Source organism: Malaclemys terrapin, chromosome 1 (genome assembly GCF_027887155.1).
Source record: "Malaclemys terrapin pileata isolate rMalTer1 chromosome 1, rMalTer1.hap1, whole genome shotgun sequence".
NCBI lineage: Eukaryota > Metazoa > Chordata > Testudines > Emydidae > Malaclemys > Malaclemys terrapin.
Window position 1 is genome coordinate 217,350,728 of NC_071505.1, and position 23,226 is coordinate 217,373,953.

General features: G+C 44.3%; 2 protein-coding genes across 6 annotated transcripts in view; both read left to right on the forward strand.

Annotated features, from left to right (window-relative positions):
• Positions 1–23,226, forward strand: part of PIR (pirin) — a 92,564-nt gene that overhangs the window by 33,246 nt on the left and 36,092 nt on the right. The window lies entirely within an intron of this gene.
• LOC128825102 (myb/SANT-like DNA-binding domain-containing protein 2) lies at positions 4,672–10,921 on the forward strand. The gene is made up of 2 exons (XM_054007189.1): positions 4,672–9,291; positions 10,355–10,921. Exons 1-2 carry the CDS (start codon positions 8,769–8,771, stop codon positions 10,903–10,905), a joined length of 1,074 nt encoding a protein of 357 aa, XP_053863164.1. The 5' UTR covers positions 4,672–8,768; the 3' UTR covers positions 10,906–10,921.

Sequence of the window (23,226 nt, forward strand, 5' to 3'; positions counted from 1 at the left end):
GTTGCAGTTATATGGTAATTGTTCCATCTTGTCTTTTTTGTTTCTTGTAAGAAAATGCTGCATTACAAGTTATTCCCTTATGTAATGTACTGTAAATCATGCATATGACACCATTCTCCACTCAAAAAGAGCAAAGTCTGTGTGCATGTGCTAGACATAATGTTCCTTGGCCTTTTGGAGGGATACAGTTAACTGTCAGCAGGCCCTAAGAAAAGAAATGTTGTCGCAGCCCTTACTCACATACTTAGTCCCTTTTAATTCAGTGGGACCACTTGCATGAGTAGGGCTATTCAATATAAGGGTTGCAACTTCAGGCCCTTAAAAATATATGACTATCTAAATAATGTCTCTGCAACAGGTTGGCAGTTCACCTGAAGCAGCCTATCCTGTGAGCAAGATTTGCTCTTGTTGGAATCAAAGCAGGTTGGGAAAGGCAGGTGCTTAACTGTTCAGGTGCAGTAGTGTGTGAGGAGGGCACAGGGATCTCACTTCTCTAATCCCGTGTTCAACCATGTTGAGGGCAAACGCCTTCTGTTGGAATGCACGTGTGGTGTGGAGAGCAAGCTAGCTAGTGGTGCCGGCAATAGTAGCGGACCCTGAGGGCCTGGTTCTATACTGCCTTACACTTTGTGTACTCACTGACATCTGTGCAAAGTGGGTGTGAAATGCACCAGATCAGAATAGCAGCATTTCATACCCACTAGCACAGATGCAAATGATTACACCAGGCATTGGGGAATCAGGCCCAGAATGAGCATGTCTGCTTGGGGCCATGACCCGAACCACCCAGAGTGCCTGAGTGGCTGCACTGTGAGGAGCTCGTAGCAAATGGCTCTTTTGAGCACACTGCTCCACATTTCCAGCACCCAAACAGACACTGTCTCTTTGGAAATCGTAACGCTTCAAGCCGTCTCTACTCTCACCTTTGCAAAAGGCAAAACCAGTTCCCATAGTCTCTGTACTCACTGGAGTCCAGCTGTATTTCAACCTTCTTTTTATAATTTTGGTTGACTAACTGTTGGCTGAATATATATTGCCTAGGGCCTGACTACCCACTGCCTTGCCCTTTGTATAGTCATGTAACATTTCTGAATCAAAATGCTAACATTTTACAGCCATTCTGCACAAGGGGCAAGCAGTGGAGAATCAAGACCTAAAACTATTCATAACATTTTCCCTGCTGACACTTCACAACAATGGATATTGTGCATGAAGTAAAGCTTCATGTTAATGTTCAGTTAAAGTAGAATTTGGGGACTTTAGAACTGTACATTCCTTTTGAGAGATCTTATTGTGTATTTGTAATTCCTAGTAATGGAAATTACATGCAGCAGAAGGAAACCTATATAACACTTAGATTTCTACTGGAAAAAGCAAGTTTTTGCAAACAGTGACCAGATAAGAACTGGTACCAGAGCAATTTCTAGATATTATTAGGGCAATTTGAAATATCAAACTCAACTTATTTGTTAAGTCTATGTGATTATGAAGTGTCTATTCCCTCTGCTTTTCTTTCAGCTGCAAGTAGACTTGTTGTGGAATGGAATTCAAGTAACCAATGAAATATTATTGTTTCACATTTCAAGTTCTGCTTTCAACTCATATTTACTAAAACCAGGAAAATAAATATAATTAAATCTTGGTTATTTTCATGGCAAACGATGAAGGTTCATAATCTTGGTATTTGAATCAGTCTTTTTATTAGGTATTTTATAAGCTAGTTAAATTGCACATAAATCTAGCAGCATATGAAAAAAAATTGAGCCAATGTCCTCATATATAATGTTACTAAGAGGAGACATGCCTTTGTAATCTACTGGAATGTGCCTTGTAAAGGAAGACTGAGCTTTTGTCTTTGCACTGAATCAACGTGATCTTTTAATCAGACAAGGTTACAAAGAAAAAACAAACTACACAGCTGGCTAGGCTGGGGCCAAGTGCCCACACATAGCGCTTGTGAGCCTATCCCCTCCCATTCCAAGGTGAAACCTGACCACTCCATTTTGCCTCTACATTCCACTGCTCTCATTAAACTGACCGTTACCTTGTAGAAGCAGGGCAGCAGACAGTTGTCTTTTTCAGAAGCGCTTGTATATTTTCTATTTGCAATTAGGGGCAGTTCAAGCTTGATGCCCATTGAAATCTGGGCCTCAGATAGGACTGCCAAGTGATCACCCGAGCTGGAGTGATCACATCAGTCCTGTTTGAATCCTTGCACCACCTCCCTCCTTTCATCAAGTTTGATCTTGTTGTCTTTGCTGTCAGGGCCCTACAGGAATGCCCCTGCCTAATTATCCAACCCTTAATTCAATGAGGCTGCATGGGTGGTGTAAGCAGGGTGGAATTTGGCCCTTAGATTGAAACCTTTTGGGTCCAGAAAACTTGTCTTACCCTACTTGACTGTAAATCACCTCGTATGCTTTGGCATTACATCATTTTATATTGGGAGGTGGGTTGGAGGAGAACGGTCCACACGCACAACAGGAATAGTTTGTCTTGGACAACTCTTCTAGGAAATCAATACTTGCATCTCTTAAAAGAATGATTCCTAGTCCCCTATTAGCAGTGGGTATGGCTGGTCATGTCATAACTAAGGAAGTATGAAGTAACTCGTTCCATCTGTAGCTGCAGACATTTAAATGAAGGGATAGGTCTGATGGGATCCCCGGTGTGCAGCATGGGACCGATGTGCCCCCTGAACTCTCTCCAGCCTGGGCCATCTCTCACAATGCCTTGCTAGTGAACAACAGCAAACACCTCCAGGTGCTGTTATCACTCAGCACAATCGCATGTGGAGCCCAACATCTAGTAGATTGCATAAATACTCCCAGAGCCACTCATGAATCACCCAGAGAAAGGCACCATCCCAATCCTCCCCCTAGCTCCCAGCACTGTACTCCAGGAATATACATTATACCAGAATGCGTGAGGGGTTTCCTGGCTGGGGCAGGGAGTTGGGGTGAGGGCTCTGGCTGGGGGTGCAGGCTCTGGGGTGGGGCTGGGAATGAGGGGTTGGGGGTGCAGGAGGGTGCTCCAGGATGGGACCGAGGGGTTCGGAGGGCGGGAGGGGGATCAGGGCTGGGGCAGGAGGTTGGGGTGCAGGAAGGGGTTGGGGGTGCAGGCTCTGGGCAGCGCTTATCTCAAGGAGCTCCCAGAAGCAGTGACATGTCCCTGCTCCGCCTCCTACGTGGAGGCACGGCCAGGCGGCTCTGTGTGCTGCCCTGTCTGCAGGCACTGCCCCTGCAGCTCCCATTGGCTGTGGTTCCCAGCCAATGGGAGCTGCGGGGATGGGGGCAGTATGCAGAGCCCCTTGGCTGCCCCTAGGCACAGGAGCCGGAGGGGGGACATGCCACTGCTTCTGGGAGCTGAGTAGAACTGGGCAAGCCCCCGACCCCGCTCCCTGGCTGGAGCGGAGCAAGCCTCAGACCCCGCTGTCCAGCAGGATCTTGAGGGCCAGATTAAAACGTCTGGAGAGCCAGATGCACCCCCTGGGCCATAGTTTATCCACCCTGATCTAGATTAAGCAGTTTTTCTCACCCCACTGGATATTGCAGTCCTTAATATATAGGTTTGTCCCTTAAACCTGGGCCAGTCTCCTCTGTTGTAGTCTTCAGTCTTCTTCTGAGCGTCTTTGTTGCTTGCAGCATAGGTAGGGGAAGGAGAAAGGCCCAGCATGTGGCCACAGTGTTCTGTTTTTTAGTCTTAGTCACATGTGCTTGGGGAGCACAAATCCAGGCATGTCTGGAGGGTATTGCTGAGCCTCCAGGCAAGGTTGAGCAATTCCCTTGGTGTGGCCTCATGCTGGTGAGTCATTGAATTGTAACTCCCTTGCTGCACAATGGTTGTTGATGGTTTGTTTGATGCCCTGCCCTGGTGTTGGTTACTTTCTTTGTTGTTGCTTCTGGGGAGCTAATATCTGGCTGATTCCCCAACTTACAGCATGTTTTAGAGACAACCATATAACACAATACTCATGATTTCATATGCATTAATGATATACATATATGGATAGAGAAATGACTTTCAGCAGATCGTAACCTTTCCCCTGATATCTTACAAGGCATGTTTTATATGTAAAATCACGATTATATAAAAATGAGGAATTTAGGGGTTACGGGACGCTCCCCCAAGGTATAGAATGTCACAATGGGAAAAAAGTAAACAGTTTCAGGAATACTCAGCAAGGCATAATCACCTTGTTGCGTTTTTTCTTGTCATCATTTTTGTTTGTTTTCGTGATAGGCACAATGCCTATGTGGAACATTGAGCAGGAATGAGTTAACTTTTCTGTTACACAAATATAATTTGGTGCAGGTACTCCGTTTCTGTTAAGGCTGCTCTTGAGACATAGAGAATGTACATGGTACCATAAAGTATGGAATTTCTGTTGCCTTCTCTCAGTGGACATCAATGAGCAAGGAAATCGGCTTTTGGGGAGTGGCTTTGCAGAGCAGCTTTAACAGAAACGGAGTACCTGCACCAAGCCTGCTACTATGGGTCCCCGAAAGGCATTCATTGTGAACGTCTTCTACTATATTTTCTACAAACTGGTATTTTATTTATTTCACAGGTCCCTTTATTTCAAGAAGTAGATACTCTCCCAAAGAATATTCATACTTCCAAGTCAAACTGTTCTCTAGGAGCTTGGATCACACAACTACAAGCATGAAGTGATGCAACTTCATTTGTAACTCAAAATTGCAATACAAACAGTGCTGCAGAATGCACACAGCTCAGTTGTCCAAAATCTTTGTAATGTTGATCTTGCCTGTGCTCTTGCTTATTCAGGGTGCAATTCCTTGACAGAGGGCTTATCTTCACTATGGGGCTAAGTCGACCTAAGTTACGCTACTCCAGCTATGTTATTCAGTTCATGTCACTTAGGTTGACCTACCCCGGTGTCTTCACTGTGTTGCGTCAATGGGAGACACTCTCTGGTTGATTTCCCTTAGTCTTCTTGGGGAGCAGGAGTCCTGGGGTCAACGGAGAGCACTGTGCCATCGATTTAGCAGGTCTTCACTAGACCCGCTATATTGATCTCTGCTGCATCGATTGCAGCAGTGTCAATCTCCCCATAGTGAAGGCCAGCCCATAGTTACCCAAGAATTACATTCCCACCTACTAGGATGGGATCAAATATACTTCTTTACACCAAAATAAAAATATTTGACTCACTACAGCATCATTATCAATATAATGGATAATAGTGAGAATAAACACACATCTGGTGCTCCACATTTGTATCTGGTGCTACAGAAATATGAATTTACAGTAGGACCTCACCATCAGAGCAACAGAAGATGGAACTGGTCTACAAACGTTGTGCATAATATTGTGTCAGAGATGCAGTACAGAAATGATGCTGGTTTTCTTCCAAATGGAAGAATTTATCTTATGCTGTAAAAAAAGACCACGTATTCTCTTACTCACGCTTTGACATAGTGCACATGAAGAGCTCTGACTGGATTTCTTGTGGAGATTGTGCCTTTAGAAGCTGATCAGCTGGGTGGAGGACACATAGACACTTGAATGTCTGAGGTGTGCTTTTGCCACTGCTAGGTAGTTGGTGGAGCCTCTTTTATTTATAGAGAGGCTAAAAGGGACTACACTGCTCAGATGGATCAGGCTTTCAGAGCATGGTCATCCCCCCAGGCAATACAGGCCATGCACATATACTCCTCTATAAAACATCTTCTGCTGTTTCCAGCCATAGTGTTTAGAACCCACATACTTGAGGTCTGCCCTCATGGAATAATAGTCTGTCAACTAAAACAAAGGGTGTAGAATGGACTGGATTGACCTGATTGCACAATAGGATGGTTTCTAAACAAATACACCAGAAAACTGCTATATTATTTAGTTTTAAACAAAACACACCAATTAAAAGTTCTCAGTCTAAATTCATGGTTAAGATGGGAGAAGAGTCAGCTACAAAGGAGAAGGAAGAGAAGCCCTGACGATTTTGATTCCTTCAGTTGCTATGGCCAAAACAAACTGTGGTGGGGTTGGGGCTGTTGCTCTTTACCTTGCACCAAACAGTGAGTCCTGCATGTGGGCATGTGTGCAGCCACTGTCTTGCAGAAGTTTCTGAATTTCAGAGCTGAGCGCATTAGTACTCCTAAGTGTGAGGGATCTATACTGACAATATCTGAAGGAGTAATAAACCTTTCGACAACATCAAGTCTCTTAAGAGTGAAAAATCAACTGGACTGTCTCAGACTTCCAAATAGCCAACTGTCTTCTAGCCAAAGTTCAGTGCTATGCTTAAAAATCATCTCATAAATAGTCATGGGAATAGAAGAATGGTGACTAAGACAATAAATTGCAGGCACTGGGTCTATTGCTACACTCAGAATGTTGGACAGAGTGTCAACTTTTGCCTGCCAAAAACTCTGTATTTTGATGTAGGAGCAAGTCCAGCAGCTGGACGTGTCCCTGGATGATCTGCATTTAGGAAATCAGTCTGAGAACCTGAAATCTATCACATTAAAAAGCAAATTCCACCAAAAACCCCCAGCTACAAGGGTGTGTACCTTGTAATAACAGTATCTGTTCGGGTATAGCTCCAGATAGTCTCTTCTCACTCTGGAGAGGTAGCATCTTTTTTAATTTAATTTTTATTAATGGAGATATCCCATCTCCTAGAACTGGAAGGGACCTTGAAAGGTCATTGAGTCCAGCCCCTGCCTTCACTAGCAGGACCAAGTACTGATTTTGCCCCAGATCCCTAAGTGGCCCCCTCAAGGATTGAACTCACAACCCTGGGTTTAGGAGGCCAATGCTCAAACCACTGAGCTATCCCTCCCTATCTGTTGTGTAGGGGGCACAATCTAATGGAAACTATGCATAACTCATTTTGTGTGTCTGCCTAACTCTCTCTTCTTACATGTAGACCATAAGAATGAAATCTGTTCTGTAAGACTTCCATGCTATGCAGATATGAAACTGTTAAAGTGGGGAAATTCCTTTTTTTCAAAATAGAATGATGTAGAAAAGGAAGATCAGATGCTTCTGTTCTCCCTGTCAGAACACAAGAACAAGGGGAAATTCAATGAAACTGGAAGGTGGTAAATTCCAAACTGACAAAAGGAAATACTTTTTATGCAATGTGTAATTAGGTTGTGGAACTCATTGCCACAGGAAGTTGTTGATGCCAAGAAATAACAAGATTCAAAGCGGGACTGGAAATTGTATAGCGATAACAAGAATATCCAGAGTTATGTTTATTGCTAACAAAAATTTTGGAAAGGATATTTTGTTTTTCTTGCAGGGCTCATGCTACGGGGCTGAAGCCAGTCACTAACTATTAGAGATCAGGATAAAACTTAATGTGGGAGGCCAATTATCCAACATCTTTCTGATGTGGGGTTCTTACACTATCCTATAAAGTGCCTAGTGCTGGCCATTGCTGGAGACAGGGTACTGGACTAGGTAGATTTCGGGTCTGATCCAGTATGACAATTCCTTTGTACACAGCAAATAGAAACAAAGGGACAGTCTCCACTATACCCTATTTGAAATGAGCTAAAATGCCCATAGACAACTCAGTATGTTGTTTTCTTCTGAGCATATGTATATATTAATACATGCATGTTGTAGGCAGTCACCTAATGAAGCTCTGGACAACGTGGATCACTTCTGCTATCTCTGCTCAATTCTTACCAGCTGACTTAACCTTGATAGGGAACTTGATGCTAGAATCGGCAAAGCTTCTATTACCTTTGGCAAACTTACCTCATGTATTTGGAGCAACAAATTGCTAAACCTGAACACAGAGGTGGCTGTTTATTAGGCTTGTGTCCTGAGTACCCTCCTTTACATTTGTGAAAGCTGGGTAACGTACTCCAAGCAGGAGCGGAGATTCAATGGTTTCCACCTCCGCTGTCTTAGAAAAATCCTTGGAGTTATTTGGGACAAACAGATCACCAATAACAAGATCCTTGAGACAGCCGGCCTACAGTCTATGCAAACTACTCTGGACATTCGCAGGCTTCGCTGGTTGGGGCATGTGGAGCACAGGCCTCAAGATTGTCTGCTGAAGGCTGTGCTGTACAGTCAACTTAAGAACTGCCCACAACGCAGAGGAAGGCCAAAGCTCCAATACATCAACAAGGTGAAGCAAGGCCTCAAGGAATTCAGCATTTCCACTGACAATGGGGGAAAATCCTTCCCAAAATTGTTCAGTTTGGAGAAGCTGGGCTAAGACTGGTGCAGTCACTGCAGAGAGCCATCAGACAGACCAGGCTGAGGCTCTCAGGTGAGCCAGGAAGCAGAGTATGCTTCAACTTTCATCCAGCAAGTGGACCTGTAGCCACTGTGCGAAGGTTTGTCGTGCACGCAGCAGGCTCTTTTCCCATACCATTGCTAAGCACCCTGATGGACTGACTTAGGCCTGGTCTACACTATAAGTTTAATTCGAATTTAGCAGCGTTAAATCGAATTAGCCCTGCACCCGTCCACACAACGAAGCAATTTATTTCGAAATAAAGGGCTCTTAAAATTGATTTCTGTACTCCTCCCCAACGAGCGGAGTAGCGCCAAAATCGATATTGTCATTTCGAATTAGGGTTAGTGTGGCCGCAATTCGATGGTATTGGCCTCCGGGAGCTATCCCACAGTGCACCATTGTGACTGCTCTGGACAGCAATCTGAACTCAGAACTGGCCAGGTAGACAGGAAAAGCTCCACGAACATTTGAATTTCATTTCCTGTTTACCCAGCACAGGAGAGCATAGGTGACCACAGAGAGCTCATCAGCACAGATAACCATGCAGGCCGATAATCGAAAAAGAGCACCAACATGGACCATACGGGAGGTACTGATCGCTATATGGGGAGAGGATTCAGTGCTAGCAGAACTTCGTTCGAAAAGACGAAATGCCAAAACTTTTGAAAAAATCTCCAAGGGCATGATGGAGAGAGGCCACAATAGGGACTCAGAGCAGTGCCGCGTGAAAGTCAAGGAGCTCAGACAAGCCTATCAGAAAACAAAGGAGGCAAACGGTCGCTCCGGGTCAGAGCCGCAGACATGCCATTTCTACGCTGAGCTGCATGCAATTCTAGGGGGGGCCGCCACCACTACCCCACCTCTGACCGTGGATTCCGAGGCAGGGGTAATCTCATCAGCCACACCTGAGGATTCTGCGGACGGGGAAGAGGAGGAGGAGGAGGAGCTTGCGGAGAGCACACAGCACTCCGTTCTCCCTAACAGCCAGGATCTTTTTCTCAGCCTGACTGAAGTACCCTCCCAAGCCAGTACCCAAGACCATGACCCCATGGAAGGGACCTCAGGTGAGTTTACCTTTTAAAATATAAAACATGGTTTAAAAGCAAGCGTTTTTTAATTATTAATTTGCCCTGAGGACTTGGGATGCATTCGCGGCCAGTACAGCTACTGGAAAAGTCTGTTAACGTGTCTGGGGATGGAGCGGAAATCCTCCAGGGACATCTCCATGAAGCTCTCCTGGAGATACTCCAAAAGCCTTTGCAGAAGGTTTCTGGGCCGTGCAGCCTTATTCCATCCTCCATGGAAGGACACTTGACCATGCTAGTAGCAAGTAATCTGGTATCATTGCATGACAAAGCCTGGCAGCATATGGTCCCGGTGTTTGCTGGCATTCAAGCAACATCCGTTCTTTATCTCTCTGTGTAATCCTCAGGAGAGTGATATCGCTCATGGTAACCTGGTTGAAATACAGGAATTTAATTAAGGGGACAGAGGTGGCCGTTCCTACTGGGCTGTTTGCCTGTGGCTGAAAAGAAATCCTTCCCTGCAGTTAGCCAAGCGTGGTGGGGGGAGGGAATTGGCACTGAGCTTTTTGCCTTTGGCTAGCAGGGATCTTCCCTGATACCAGCCATGCGGGGGGGGGGGGGGGGGCGGAGGGGTACAGCGATCATCCCAGATAATTCATGGCAGATGGAGGGGGCGGGGGGTTAGTTTGGTTTCTGCAGGGATCTTCCCTGATACCAGCCATGCGATGGGGGGAGGGATAAAGCGATCATCCCAGAGAATTGGATGCGGGGGGTTTAGTTTGTTTTCTGCTGCTGAAGGTTAACAGGAAAACCGCAGCAGTCAATGGGCTTTGCTTGATATGTGGGAAAGGAGGGTGCAGAAGCCGAAAGACAATGGTTTACCATGGCCGCATGCAAGCCGAATTCTGTTGCCTGGACCTGCGTCTGTGATCTCTAACACCAAAGCCACAGGCACTCAATATTAAGATGGAAAATGCCACCTTGTACTGAAATCACATGTGCTATGTAATGTGAATAGTGTTTTTCACCGTGAAAGAGTATAAGCATTGTTCTGTAAAATGTATCTTTTTAAAAATTTCTCTCTCTTTTTCCATCCCTCCAGCAGCTGCAAATTTTTCAAGCCTCCCTCCTCCGTCCCGAAAGCTATCTCAGATAAGGCAGCGGAGAAAGAGGACGCGAAACAAGATGTTCTCAGAAATAATGGAATGCACCCGCAATAAAAAAGCTCATTTGAATGAGTGGAAGGACACGGTATCTAAGTACAGGAAAAATGCCAGTGAACGTGAGGTCATGAGGGACGCTCGAAATGAGAGGTGGCAGGCTGCAACGCTGGGGCTGCTGCGTGATCAAACGGACATGCTCCGGCGTCTGGTGGAGCTTCAGGAATGGCAGCAGGATAACAGAGTGCCACTGCAGCCGCTGTATAACCTCCTTCCCCCCTCACCATGTTCCATAGCCTCCTCACCCAGACGTGTAAGAACGCGGGGTGGGGAGGCTCCGTGCACCCTCCCACTTCACTCCAGTGGACAGCCCAACCAAAAGGCTGTCATTATATTGAATTTTTTCAATGGCCTTTTACTTCCCTCCTATCCTCCTCCCAAACCTCATCTGGGTTACCTTGTCGGTTCTCTCCCTATGTTTATAATCAATTAATAAAGAATACATGATTTTTAAACGATAGTGACTTTATTTCGTTTAAAAGCAAGCTGTGATTTAAGGGGGGAGGGTGGTTTGCTTACAGGGAATGAGTCAATCAAGGGGGCGGGTTTTCAACAAACAGAACTTTCACATCGTAGCCTGGCCAGTCATGAAACTGGTTTTCAAAGCTTCTCTGATGCGCAGTGCTTCCTGGTGTGATCTTCTAATCGCCCTGGTGTCTGGCTGCGCATAATCAGCAGCCAGGCAATTTGCCTCAGCCTCCCACCCTGCCATAAAGGTCTCCCCCTTCCTCTCACAGAGATTGTGGAGCACACAGCAAGCAGCAATAACAATGGGGATATTGGTTTGGCTGAGGTCCGACCGAGTCAGTAACGAGTGCCAGCGACCTTTTAAACAGCCAAATGCACATTTTACCACCATTCTGCACTTGCTCAGCCTGTAGTTGAACAGCTCCTGACTCCTGTCCAGACTGCCTGTGTATGGCTTCATGAGCCATGGCATTAAAGGGTAGGCTGGGTCCCCAAGGATAACTATAGGCATTTCAACATCCCCAACGGTTATTTTCTGGTCCGGGAAGTAAGTCCCTTGCTGCAGCCATTTAAACAGATTAGTGTTCCTGAAGACGCGAGCGTCATGAACCCTTCCCGGCCAGCCCATGTTGATGTTGGTGAAACGTCGCTTGTGATCCAAAAGTACCCCTTGCGGTTTATGTACTGGGTACCCTGGTGCTCCGGTGCCAAGATAGGGATATGGGTTCCATCTATCGCCCCACCACAGTTAGGAATCCCATTGCAGCAAAGCCATCCACTATGACCTGCACATTTCCCAGAGTCACTACCTTTCGTAGCAGCAGCTCAGTGATTGCTTTGGCTACTTGCATCACAGCAGCCCCCACAGTAGATTTGCCTACTTCAAATTGATTCCCGACTGACGGGTAGGTGTCTGGTGTTGCAAACTTCCACAGGGCTATCGCCACTCGTTTCTCAACTGTGAGGGCTGCTCTCATCTTGGTATTCTGGCGCTTCAGGGCAGGGGGAAGCAAATCACAAAGTTCCATGAAAGTGCCCTTACGCATGCGAAAGTTTCGCAGCCACTGGGAATCGTCCCACACCTGCAACACTATGCGGTCCCACCAGTATGTGCTTGTTTACTGGGCCCAGAATCGGTGTTCCACGGCTATAACCTGCCCCATTAACAGCATGATCTCCAAGGCACCGGGGCCCGCGGTTTGATAGAATTCCATGTCCATGTCCTCATCACTCTCACCGCCGCACTGCCGTAGCCTACTCCTCGCCACCTGGTTTTGCAGGTTCTGGTTCAGCATAAACTGCACGATAACACATGAGATGTTTACAATGTTCATGACTGCTGTCTTGAGCTGAGTGAGCTCCACGCTTGCCGTGGTATGGCGTCTGCACTGTTCACCCAGGAAAAAGGCGCGAAACGATTGCCGTTGCTTCCCTGGAGAGTGGGGAGGATGTACTCAGAACTACCCGCGACAGTGTTTTTGACCCCATCAGGCATTGGGATCTCAACCCAGAATTCCAATGGGCGGAGGAGACTGCGGGAACTATGGGATAGCTACCCACAGTGCAACGCTCCAGAAATCGATGCTAGCCCGGGTACATGGATGCACACTGCCGAATTAATGTGCTTAGTGTGGCCGCATACATTCGACTTTATACAATCTGTTTCCAAAACTCAAATTTATAAATTTGGATTAATCCCGTAGTGTAGACATACCCTTAGTCGCATCTCCTTTCATCTGTCAGGAAGTTGGACAGCCATAACCATATGCATATAGCACACTGTATGATGTCTTCATGTTAGGATATGGCATTCTTTCTGAAGGAGAGGTTCAAATGAGCAAAATTGTAGAACAAAAAATAGAGTTCATGTCACCTGCACTGAGAATTAGTGTTTGGTGGAGGTGGAGAAGCTACTAGAGGAGAGGCTGTTCTAGATTTGATTTTGACCAATAGGGAGGAACTGGTTAAGAATTTGGAAGTGGAAGGCAGCTTGGGTGAAAGTGATCATGAAATGGTAGAGTTCATGATTCTAACGAATGGTAGGAGGGAGAACAGCCAACGGATTTCAAGGCAGACTTTAGCAAACTCAGGGAGTTGGTAGGTAAGATCCCATGGGAAGCAAGTCTAAGGGGAAAAACAACTGAAGACAGTTGGGAGTTTTTCAAAGAGACATTATTAAGGGCACAAGACCAAACTATCCTACTGCATAGGAAAGATAGGAAGTATGGCAAGAGACCACCCTGTCTTAACCAGGTGATCTTCAATGATCTAAAAATCAAAAAGAGTCCTACAAAAAGTGGAAACTAGGTCAGATTACAAAGGATGAATATACACAAATAACACAAGTATGTAGGGACAAAATTAGAAAGGCCAAGGCACAAAACGAGATCACACTAGCTAGAGACATAAGGGGTAACAATAAAACATTCTGCAAATACATTAGAAGCAAGAGAAAGACCAAGGATAGGGCAGGCCAGTTACTCAATGGCGGAGGGGGGGGGGAGGAATAATAACAGAAAATGTGGAAATGGCAGAGGTGCTTATTAACTTCTTTGTTTTGGTTTTCACCAAGAAGGTTGGTGGTGATTGGATGTCTAACATAGTGAATGCCAGTGAAAATGAGTAAAAGCAGCAAAGAGTCCTGTGGCACCTTATAGAATAACAAACGTATTGGAGCATGAGCTTTCATGGGTGAATACCCACTTCTTCGGATGCATTCACCCACGAAAGCTCGTGCTCCAATACGTCTGTTAGTCTATAAGGTGCCACAGGACTCTTTGCTGCTTTTACAGATCCAGACTAACACGGCTGCCCCTCTGATAAGTGAAAATGAAGTAGGATCAGAGGCTAAAATAGGAAAAGAACAAGTTAAAAATTACTTAGACAAATTAGATGTCTTCAAATCACCAGGGCCTGATACAATGCATCCTAGAATACTCAAAGAGCTGACTGAGGAGATATCTGAGTCATTAGTGATTATCTTTGAAAAGTCATGAAAGATGGGAGAGATTCCAGAAGACTGCAAAAAGGGCAAATTTAGTGCCAATCTATAAAAAAGGAAATAAGGACAACCTGGGGAATTACAGGCCAGTCAGCTTAACTTCTGTACCCAGAAAGATTATGGAGCAAATAATTAAGCAATCAATCTGCAAACATCTAGAAGATAATAAGGTGATAAGTAACAGTCAGCATGGATTTGTCAAGAACAAACTGTGTCAAACCAACCTGATAGCTTTCTTTGACAGGTAACAAGCCTTGTGGATGGCGGGGGAGGAGGGGGGAAGAGTGGTAGTAAAGCTTTTGATACTGTCTCGCATGACCTTCTCATAAACAAATTAGGGAAATGCAGCCTAGATGGAGCTACTATAAGGTGGGTGCAAAACTGGTTGGAAAACCATTCCCAGAGAGTAGTTATCAGTGGTTCACAGTCATGCTGGAAGGGCATAACGAGTGGGGTCCCGCAGGGATCAGTTCTGGGTCCAGTTCTGTTCAATATCTTCCTTAATTATTTAGATAATGGCATAGAGAGTGCACTTACAAAGTTTGCAGATGATACCAAACTGGGAGGGGTTGCAAGTGCTTTGGAGGATAGGATTATAATTCAAAATGATCTGGACAAACTGGAGAAATGTCTGAAGTAAATAGGATGAAATTCAATAAGAACAAATGCAAAGTACTCCACTTAGGAAGGAACAATCAGTTGCACACATACAAAATGGGAAATGACTGTCTAGGAAGGAGTACTGTGGAAAGGGATCTGGGAGTCATAGTTGATCACAAGCTAAATATGAGTCAACGATGTAAAACTGTTGCAAAAAAAGCAAACATCATTCTGGGATGTATTAGCAGGAGTATTGTAAGCAAGACACGAGAAGTAATTCTTGCACTCTACTCCACGCTGATTAGGCCTCAGCTGGAGTATTGTGTCCAGTTCTGGGCATCACATATCAGAAAAGACGTGGACAAATTGGAGAAAGTCCAGAGAAGAGCAAGAAAAATGATTAAAGGTCTAGAAAACATGACCTATGAGGGTAGACTGAAAAAATTGGATTTGTTTAGTCTGGAAAGGAGAAGACTGAGAGGAGACATGATAACAGTTTTCAAGTACATAAAAGGCTGTTACAGGGAGGAGGAAGAATTGTTCTTCTTAACCTCTGAGGATAGGACAAGAAGCAACAGCCTTGAATTGCAGCAAGGGTGATTTAGGTTGGACATTAGGAAAAACTTCCTGTCAGGGTAGGTAAACACTGGAATAAATTGCCTAGTGAGGTTGTGGAATCTTCATTTTGGAAATTTTTAAGAGGAGGTTAGACAAACACCTGTCAGGAATTAGCTAGATAATACTTAGTCCTGCCATGAGTGCAGGGGACTGGACTAGATGACCTGTCGAGGTCCCTTCCAGTCCTATGATTCTACAATCATTTATTGTTTATGCCCCATAAGATAATGGACTCTTAACTAAACTTCAACCTCATAACAATTATATTGAAAACCTCTGCTATGCTGTGTTTTGCACAAAGTGATAGCGAGGTTTGCGTTATTCAGTATCTGATCTGATAGATTAAATACTCGTGGCAGAAGCTTCGGGTGCAAGGCAGAATCTTTTATTTATCTGTGTATGTTTAAAACTTGTTACTTATTATTATTTATTTGTATTACCATAACACCTAGGAGCCCTAGTCATGGACCAGGACCCCGGTGTGCTAGGTGCTGTACAAACAGAGAATATCTACACTACACCTGGGAGGTGTGATTCCCAATGTGGGTTGATAGACTCTTGCTAGTTCTTCTCAAGCTAGCACATAAAAAAAGCAGTATGGATGTTGCTGCCTAGGGGCATGGCTTGGGCTAGCTGGCTGACCTCAGACCCAGGGGGTCAGGCAGGCTTGGATTTGGGCATCTAGCATGAGCTGCCGGGCTTGCAGTAATGTCCCTCTCTAGACTCTTGGCTATTGCTCTTCTGCCAGACATTTTGAAGAGTCTCACACCAGCTCTTTCCTCATCCCTGATCTCTCTGTGACTAAAAAACAATTCATGCCTTTTATTTCCTGCCTTGCTTTCACGAACAGTTGTGACCCAGAACTAAATCCTCAGAATTCCTTGCCTTAAAGGGCTAGACTGGCTGTGCCTGTGTTTACATGGCCAGCATCCTGTTGCAGAATGTCAGAGACGGAAAAAACTATTAAGTGCTCCAGAAGTTCTCCTTGCCAGTAAAGGATCGTTCTCCATATTCTGTTTTCTAATGTCTTGACCAGGCTAGTTTAAAAAGTGCTACGTACTACTTCCTGTAGACAAGCCTCTCACCTCCAGAGCACCTCCATGTGTTCAGGCACAGTATTGCAGAGGTTTTATCGGCTTAGTGTCTCCATTAGCCATTCTTGTTCCACAGCGATCTGTCATTTTCCACGGCCTAGCCCTCCAGCCAGGTCACTACTTAGTCCATTCTCCTACTGGGGTAAACAGAAAAGTCCAAAAATAGGAAACTCAAAAGCTGATGTCCTTCAAGCCCATTTTCTGACATCTATCTGGAACTTGTCATTCTTGGCCTCTCTTACTCTCACACCTATGTACCCCCTTTTTGGTCTAGGGGCACAGCAGAGGAGCCCAGGCCTGCCTTCTCCTCTGGGTTCCAGCCCAGGGACTCTATTTTGAGCAGATAAGGAGTGTTTCTTCAATCCCTCCATCACTTCTTGGAGCTGCTCCTACCTTCCTCCTGCTTGCTGACGTCTTCACCAGGGTCTCTGGACTCTATTATCCCAGCTTAGATCTATGGTTCCTCACAGCTTCTCCCCAGCCAGTTATGAAGGTCTTTTCTCAAAGTCTGCTTCTAGCCCTTCTGTGCAGCAGCTGGGCTGTATTGTGAGCAGTCCCTCTGTCTCTCGCCTTTAGAGTTGTCACTATCTCCCTCTTCCAAACAGGAATTCCCCCTCAGCTCTCTCTCTGGGCTGGGGTTTGTCTCTCAGGGCTCTTGCCTTGGAATAAACAGCAGCAAGGCTTTTGCCAGCTGAACACCCTCTCCATTCAGGGCCGGCTCCAGGGTTTTGGCCACCCCAAGCAGCCAAAACCAAAAAAAAAAAAAAGCCGCGGCCGCGATCGCAATTGCGATCACGATCTGCGGCAGCAATTCGGCGGGAGGTCCTTCACTCCGAGCCGGAGTGAGGGACCGTCCGCCGAATTGTCGCCGAATACCTGGACCTGCCGCCCCTCTCCCAAGCGGCCGCCCCAAGCACCTGCTTGAGAAGCTGGTGCCTGGAGCTGGCCCTGTCTCCATTAGCCTTCCAATCTGGAGGGTTCAGCAGGGCCAGCCTGCTCCTGTCAGTGTCGGTCTGCTGGGAGGGAAGAGGCTGTCTTTATGTTGGTGGTCCCTTTCTCCCAACTCCTTCCCAGTTGATTGGGTGAGAGGGGAGCCTTGCCCTGCCCGTCTCCAAGGCTTCGGGCCCTTAAAGGGACAGTGCCAGGATCCCTTCCCCAAGCATCATTCCCAGGACCCTTAGGGTATGTCTATGCTACAATTAAAAACTTGTGGCTGGCCTGTGCCAGCTGACTTGGGCTCACAGGGCTTAGGCTGCAAGGCTGTTTAATGGCAGTGTAGATGTCTGGGCTCGGGCCATAACTTGAGCTCTGGGACCCTCCCACCTCGCAGGGTCCTAGAGCCCAAGTCAGCTGGCATGGGTCAGCCGTGGGTTTTTAATTGCAGTGTAGACATACCCTCTGATCTCTCGCTATATCTAATGAATCCTTCCAAACCCTTAAAGGGCCATGCCAGGTGGTGGAGTGCGGAGACCACCAGGCAATATGGCCCTTAAGGGCAGGCCACCCCATCACACTTTCCTTAAAAGATTATTCAGTACACCTCACTGTTAGGAAGTATTTCCCATTATTTTGCCAACTTTTCCTATTTATAATATCATCCCACTACTCCTAGTTCATGCACCCCATTAAGACACTAAATAAAAATATTGCCAATCCTTAGATTCAGAAATCATGAGTAGGACTTAAAAATCATGAGATTTAAATTAAATAATACATTTGGGGCTCTTTTTATTTGACTTCTGGCTTCTGAGCCTTTAGAATGTACTTGGGTTACGTTTTCAAGCTTGTCTCCACATATGGGAGCTAGATGCTTTGGTTGGTTGATTGATTGATTTATAAGGAATGCTGAGATTCTCATAATCACATGAGTCCAGGAGCTGGGGCTTTAAGGAAAACACCAAATATCACAAAAGTTGGTAACAATGAAATAATTAATCTCCCACCATCAAATCTTTGTAGATCATCATTATCTTCCGCCCTCCCCTTAGCAATTGCTTAGCTAAGCTATACATACTTAGGTCTCTTAATCTTTCCTTCAAGCTCGGTCCCTCCTCCCCTGTTGATATTTTTTGTTCTCTGAACACCTTTATATTTGCCAATATCTGTATGATAATGTGGGATCCAGAACTGAGCATGGTATTCCAGGTGTAAATGTGGCATAAGGGGTTCAGAGAAAGACGATCACCTTCAGTAGGTGATCTCTGTACCCAGAATTGCATTGGCTGCCTTTGATGCCATATTGCATTGCTAATGTCTAATCTGTCATTCACTAGTACTCATTTGTCCCACATTTCTCCTTCTTATAGTGTGTGAGTTTTTCAGATTATTTTCCCCACAATATATTAGGGTTGTATTTATATATAGGGTTCCCCAATATATATTAGGTTGTATTTTTCCAAGATGTTGTTTTCCCAAGGATTCTTCCCATCCTTCTGATCTAAGTCCCTTTGTATGATTTTTCTGTCCTGACTGCTGTTTGCAACTCCTCACAGGTTAGTAGCATCGGAAGACTTCATAAACATGCTATTCCCTCACTTTCCTCACTTTTCCAGATCATAAATTTACACATTACATAAAACCAGATTTAACACTGATCCCTGCACCACCTATTAGCTATCTCCCCATAACTCTGTACCATTGTCATTTATCATAACCCTTTCTTTCCTGTTGACAGGTTTTCAAGCCACATGACTGTTCCTATCCTAGCCAATTCACATTAATTTTGTAAGTAAGATTTTGTAAGACACAGGGCTTGTCTACAGAGTGAGGTAATGCACTCCATGGGGATGTGATTTGTAAAATGCACTAATGTGTTGTTCATTAATTGGTACATGTAGACCCTGCTGGTGAGCACTAAAGGTACATTAAGGCACACTAGAAATCACTAGTGCGCACTGGCAAGGTCTACACAGACCAATTAATGTGCAACATGTGTGCTTTAGAAATCACTCTTCCATAGAGCACATTACCTCTCCATGTAGGCAAGTCCACAGTATGAAATGCTTTGCTGTAATCCAAGAATTATATTTATTGCATTTCCTTCAACCACTAGTCGTATATTTCTGTCAAAAAGCAATCATGAAAAAACAGTGAGCATAAGTAAATAAAGATGGAAGGTGTAGGTGTACATATGGCATATATAATCAAGACCTCACTCTAAGTAATATGACAGAAACAGTATTCACAGCTGAGGCCTCCACTTTTCACATAGGTGAGTATTTTCCTTCTGCCATTTGTGTAAATAAGTTTAATCTGTGTGAAGTACTGCAAATATGGCCAAAATAATGAGATACCCTTGGAGTTTTATGGTTTTCATTGCCAGATGAAGCAATTGTCTGTTTACAAAAATGGGGGGAAGTAGTATAACTTAAGTCACTAAAGTCTGAGATGGATACTAAACTAGATGAACCACTGGTCTGATCCAATATGACAATTTGAAGCATACATGACATTATGAGAGGGCACGTTTTAGTTCCACCTTTTGCCCATTGCTCTTGTTTCTATCCCAGAACTCTGTAAATTGGACAAGAGAGGAAGGCTCCAAATTAATAGTCCTGATCTCCTCTTCTTTCATAGGTCATTTTCTAGAAGGTGTCAAGATTTAATAATGAGCTCTTCAGTCTAGCAGAGAAAGGTATAACACGATCCAATGGCTGGAAGCTGAAGCTAGACAAATTCAGTCTGGAAATAAGACATGAATTTTTAAAGATGAGAGTAATTAACCATTGGAACAATTTACCAAGAGTTGTGGTAGATTCTCCATCACTGAGAATTTTAAAATCAAGATTGAATGGTTTTCTAAAAGATACGCTCTAGGAATTATTCTGGGGACGTTCCATGGCCTGTGTTATAGAGGAGGTCACGATCATGATTTTTAGGCCAGTCTCATGATTTTTGGGGGGTCTGACTGTTTTTTTTTTTTAATACTTGGGGTTCTGTACTAGGTAGTCAAACAAAATCTATCCATGCAACACCAAAAAGAGACAAAAACTTTCATCCTCACCTTCTGTTTAGCAAAAGGCATTAGCTTGATCTACCAGCCCCAGGATACCACAGATAGATTGGACCACACAAGCTCCCCAATATTTTAAAATACAGAATCCCTGTTAAGATTCATGTGGGGGGTTCTTAAACTGTTGTTCTTTTTTCAGTTTGGGCTACAAACATGCAATATAGATAGGCTTGGCAGAATTCTACTTTTATTCTTTTATAATTTTGATGGAAGATGTTGATGTTTATTTTTAACCATTATTTAGATTTTTATCTATTTTAATGTTCACAGTTGTGCAAAATTATGTATTTTAAGAATTTTTATTTTATTTTTATCAATTTAAATTTTCACAGTTGCAGGAAATTATGAGGGCATCAGACAATTATTTAATGACAGTAGATGTTGAGATTCAAAAGGTTAAAGCTTTATGAACCATTTAAACACAAATTGTCAACATCACATGTCAAAAGATACAAAGTAAATATCCTTAAATCAACAGCTCATAGCTGTTTTTACTGTTCATTTGGTAGTTCAGGTAACAAACCGAATTCAAAAATCTAAATAATTGGATTTTGAGTCTAAGAACTCCTCAAGCAGCATTCTTCTTACTTTGCTTATCTGTAATCTTTGATTATTTATCAATGGAAATATTTTTTTTGTCAGTGTGTGTGCACAGCAAAATCAACGTTTACTGACATTTACTGGTAAAAATCTAATCCTTGCAAGCTTAATATGGGCTTACACCGTCCCTTCAGCATGGTCACCACCATATTTCCTATATCCTGGGATGGCATTCATCCTGTCACCTGACCCAGTTCTTACCTTCCTCCATGCACACACACACTCACAGAGGACTGACTGTGGGGTATACTTGTGGCTGTTTGTCTCTCAGGAGCTGCTATGCTGGAGATCAGGGGCGGGGAGGCGGGAGGGAGGAAATAAATGAAATAAGTGGGGGTTATGCATATTAGTGAGACAACAAAGGAAATAGCAAAGCATGCTCCAGAGCTGTACATTACCACGTAGCATGCCTCTTGTTTTGCCACTATTTTTTTGTGGTATCTCCAACCAAAGCTAGACATTGTTGCTCTGTGTCAGCATTGCTGGATTCTCCTGGTCTGGAGAATGTGTCTTAGAGTGTGTAACAACTTGGCACATGCAGACAGTGATGTTGGAACTGTTTGTTTCCAAGAAAATTGAGGTAATTTTTCAGTGTGGGAGAATGTTAGTGTTTGTGGGTCGCTGTTGTTCTGACTTGGTTTATAAAGCTGTATGTGGCGCTCTCTGTTGTCCACATTGAATTCAAGGTCAGTGAGATCATTGCAAACATGCCCCATATTTGAGAGTATGAACTGAATGGAAGCTCTGAATTCAGATTTATTAATTGATCATCAAACTGACAAGTAACTCCCTAACACGGACACTGACACATTCCACTGATTCTGATAGCCAATACATAATCTCATTGCCCCAAGCACACTTGTTAGACTGCTGAAATCAATCATGTGTGGCTCCCATAGTTTATCCCATTCTGCCTGTTTTGTAGGTCGAGTACGAGGCACCTGTGTTGTTTTATCTGTGTGTATCCAGAGTAAACTTTAGGAAGAGCCAGGGGACCCCAACAGACTTTGTGTTACGTTACTTGTTAATAATGTTATAATTAGTCCATTTCTAGTTCTATATAAAGACATCTTAGGTATCATAGTTCTACGGACTTTAAAAATATAGTAAATAGAACATAATCCTCTCTATACTGCCCTGCCAGTGTAACTTAACCCTTATCTGGAGAAACAACATAGTGTGTGGGTAAGAGAATAGTTCAGGTTTTTTTTACCTCTTTATTGAGATGGCCAATGTGTATGCCAGCTGGGGTTGTGGATTTTTTGATGTGGATACTTTGTCCACTGAGAACAAGACTAACACCACCAAATTCATTTAACAGAAGTTACCAAAATGATCTATTTTAGGTGGCGGCAGCACATCCCTGCGGCCTGTGCCGCTTCCCGCAGCTCCCATTGGCTGGGAACGGTGAACCACAGCCTAAGGGAGCTGCGAGCAGCCATGCAAATGTAAACAAACTGTCTTGCGGCCCGCCAGCGGATTACCCTGATGGGCCGCAGGTTGCCCACCACTGCCCCAACAGCCCATTGTGCTAATCACTGTGTGCACATATATAATGAAAAGATGGTCCCTGTCCCAAAGAAATTACAATCTTTGTCTTTTATGTTTTTCGTATATTTTTAAAAAATCTAATTGCTATTAAATGCAAACAAAATTGATTTAATTGTACTGTTTGAGGGAGTTAGTGTGGGAGAATAATTGGGCCCTATGTTAATGGCCCTTTTAGGATGGACACTATAATCCTAAATGAAGAAATTCAAAATGTAAGGCTGCAATGACAACTTTGAAATTGGTGCATTGCAAGCACTGTGTAGCTTTACTTTTATGATCTGTGTTTCACAGCAAGAGCAGGAAGATACATTTAGGCCCTGACCCTGCAGTCAGATCTTTGTGAGTGTATTCTTGAGCTTGTGTGTGGCCCTGGGTCCCTGCATGGACACAAGGATCAACCTGTGTGGATGTGACTGCATTAGTTAAATAGCTGATAATCTCTTTCCCTTCTGTGTCTTGGAAGGGGGACTGGGCGGGGAGGCGTTGGGGTTTTTTTTTGAGAGAAGAACAGAACACTGCATCCTCTTACATAAATATTTCAGTCCCATTTAAGCTACCATTCTCTCAGACCAGTATCACTCAAGGTGGGTAAGAGATTAAGGTCCTCAATCTCACATCAGGATTTCCAACAGCAGACCCCTGCACTAGTATGATGTCCCATGGAAGCAGGGGTCCACACTAGCAGCTCCCTGTGGGGGGAGGGATAGCTCAGTGGTTTGAGCATTGACCTGCTAAACCCAGGGTTGTGAGTTTAGTCCTTTAGGGGGGCCACTTAGGGATCTGGGGCAAAAATCAGTACTTGGTCCTGCT

What these genes read in the sequence shown, in the direction of transcription:
- LOC128825102 (XM_054007189.1), top strand. Translation starts at nt 8,769, where the DNA reads ATGCAGGCCGATAATCGAAAAAGAGCACCAACATGGACCATACGGGAG. An exon ending in CCCCATGGAAGGGACCTCAG is followed by an intron (nt 9,292 to 10,354) that starts GTGAGTTTACCT and finishes CCATCCCTCCAG; the next exon opens with CAGCTGCAAATTTTTCAAGC.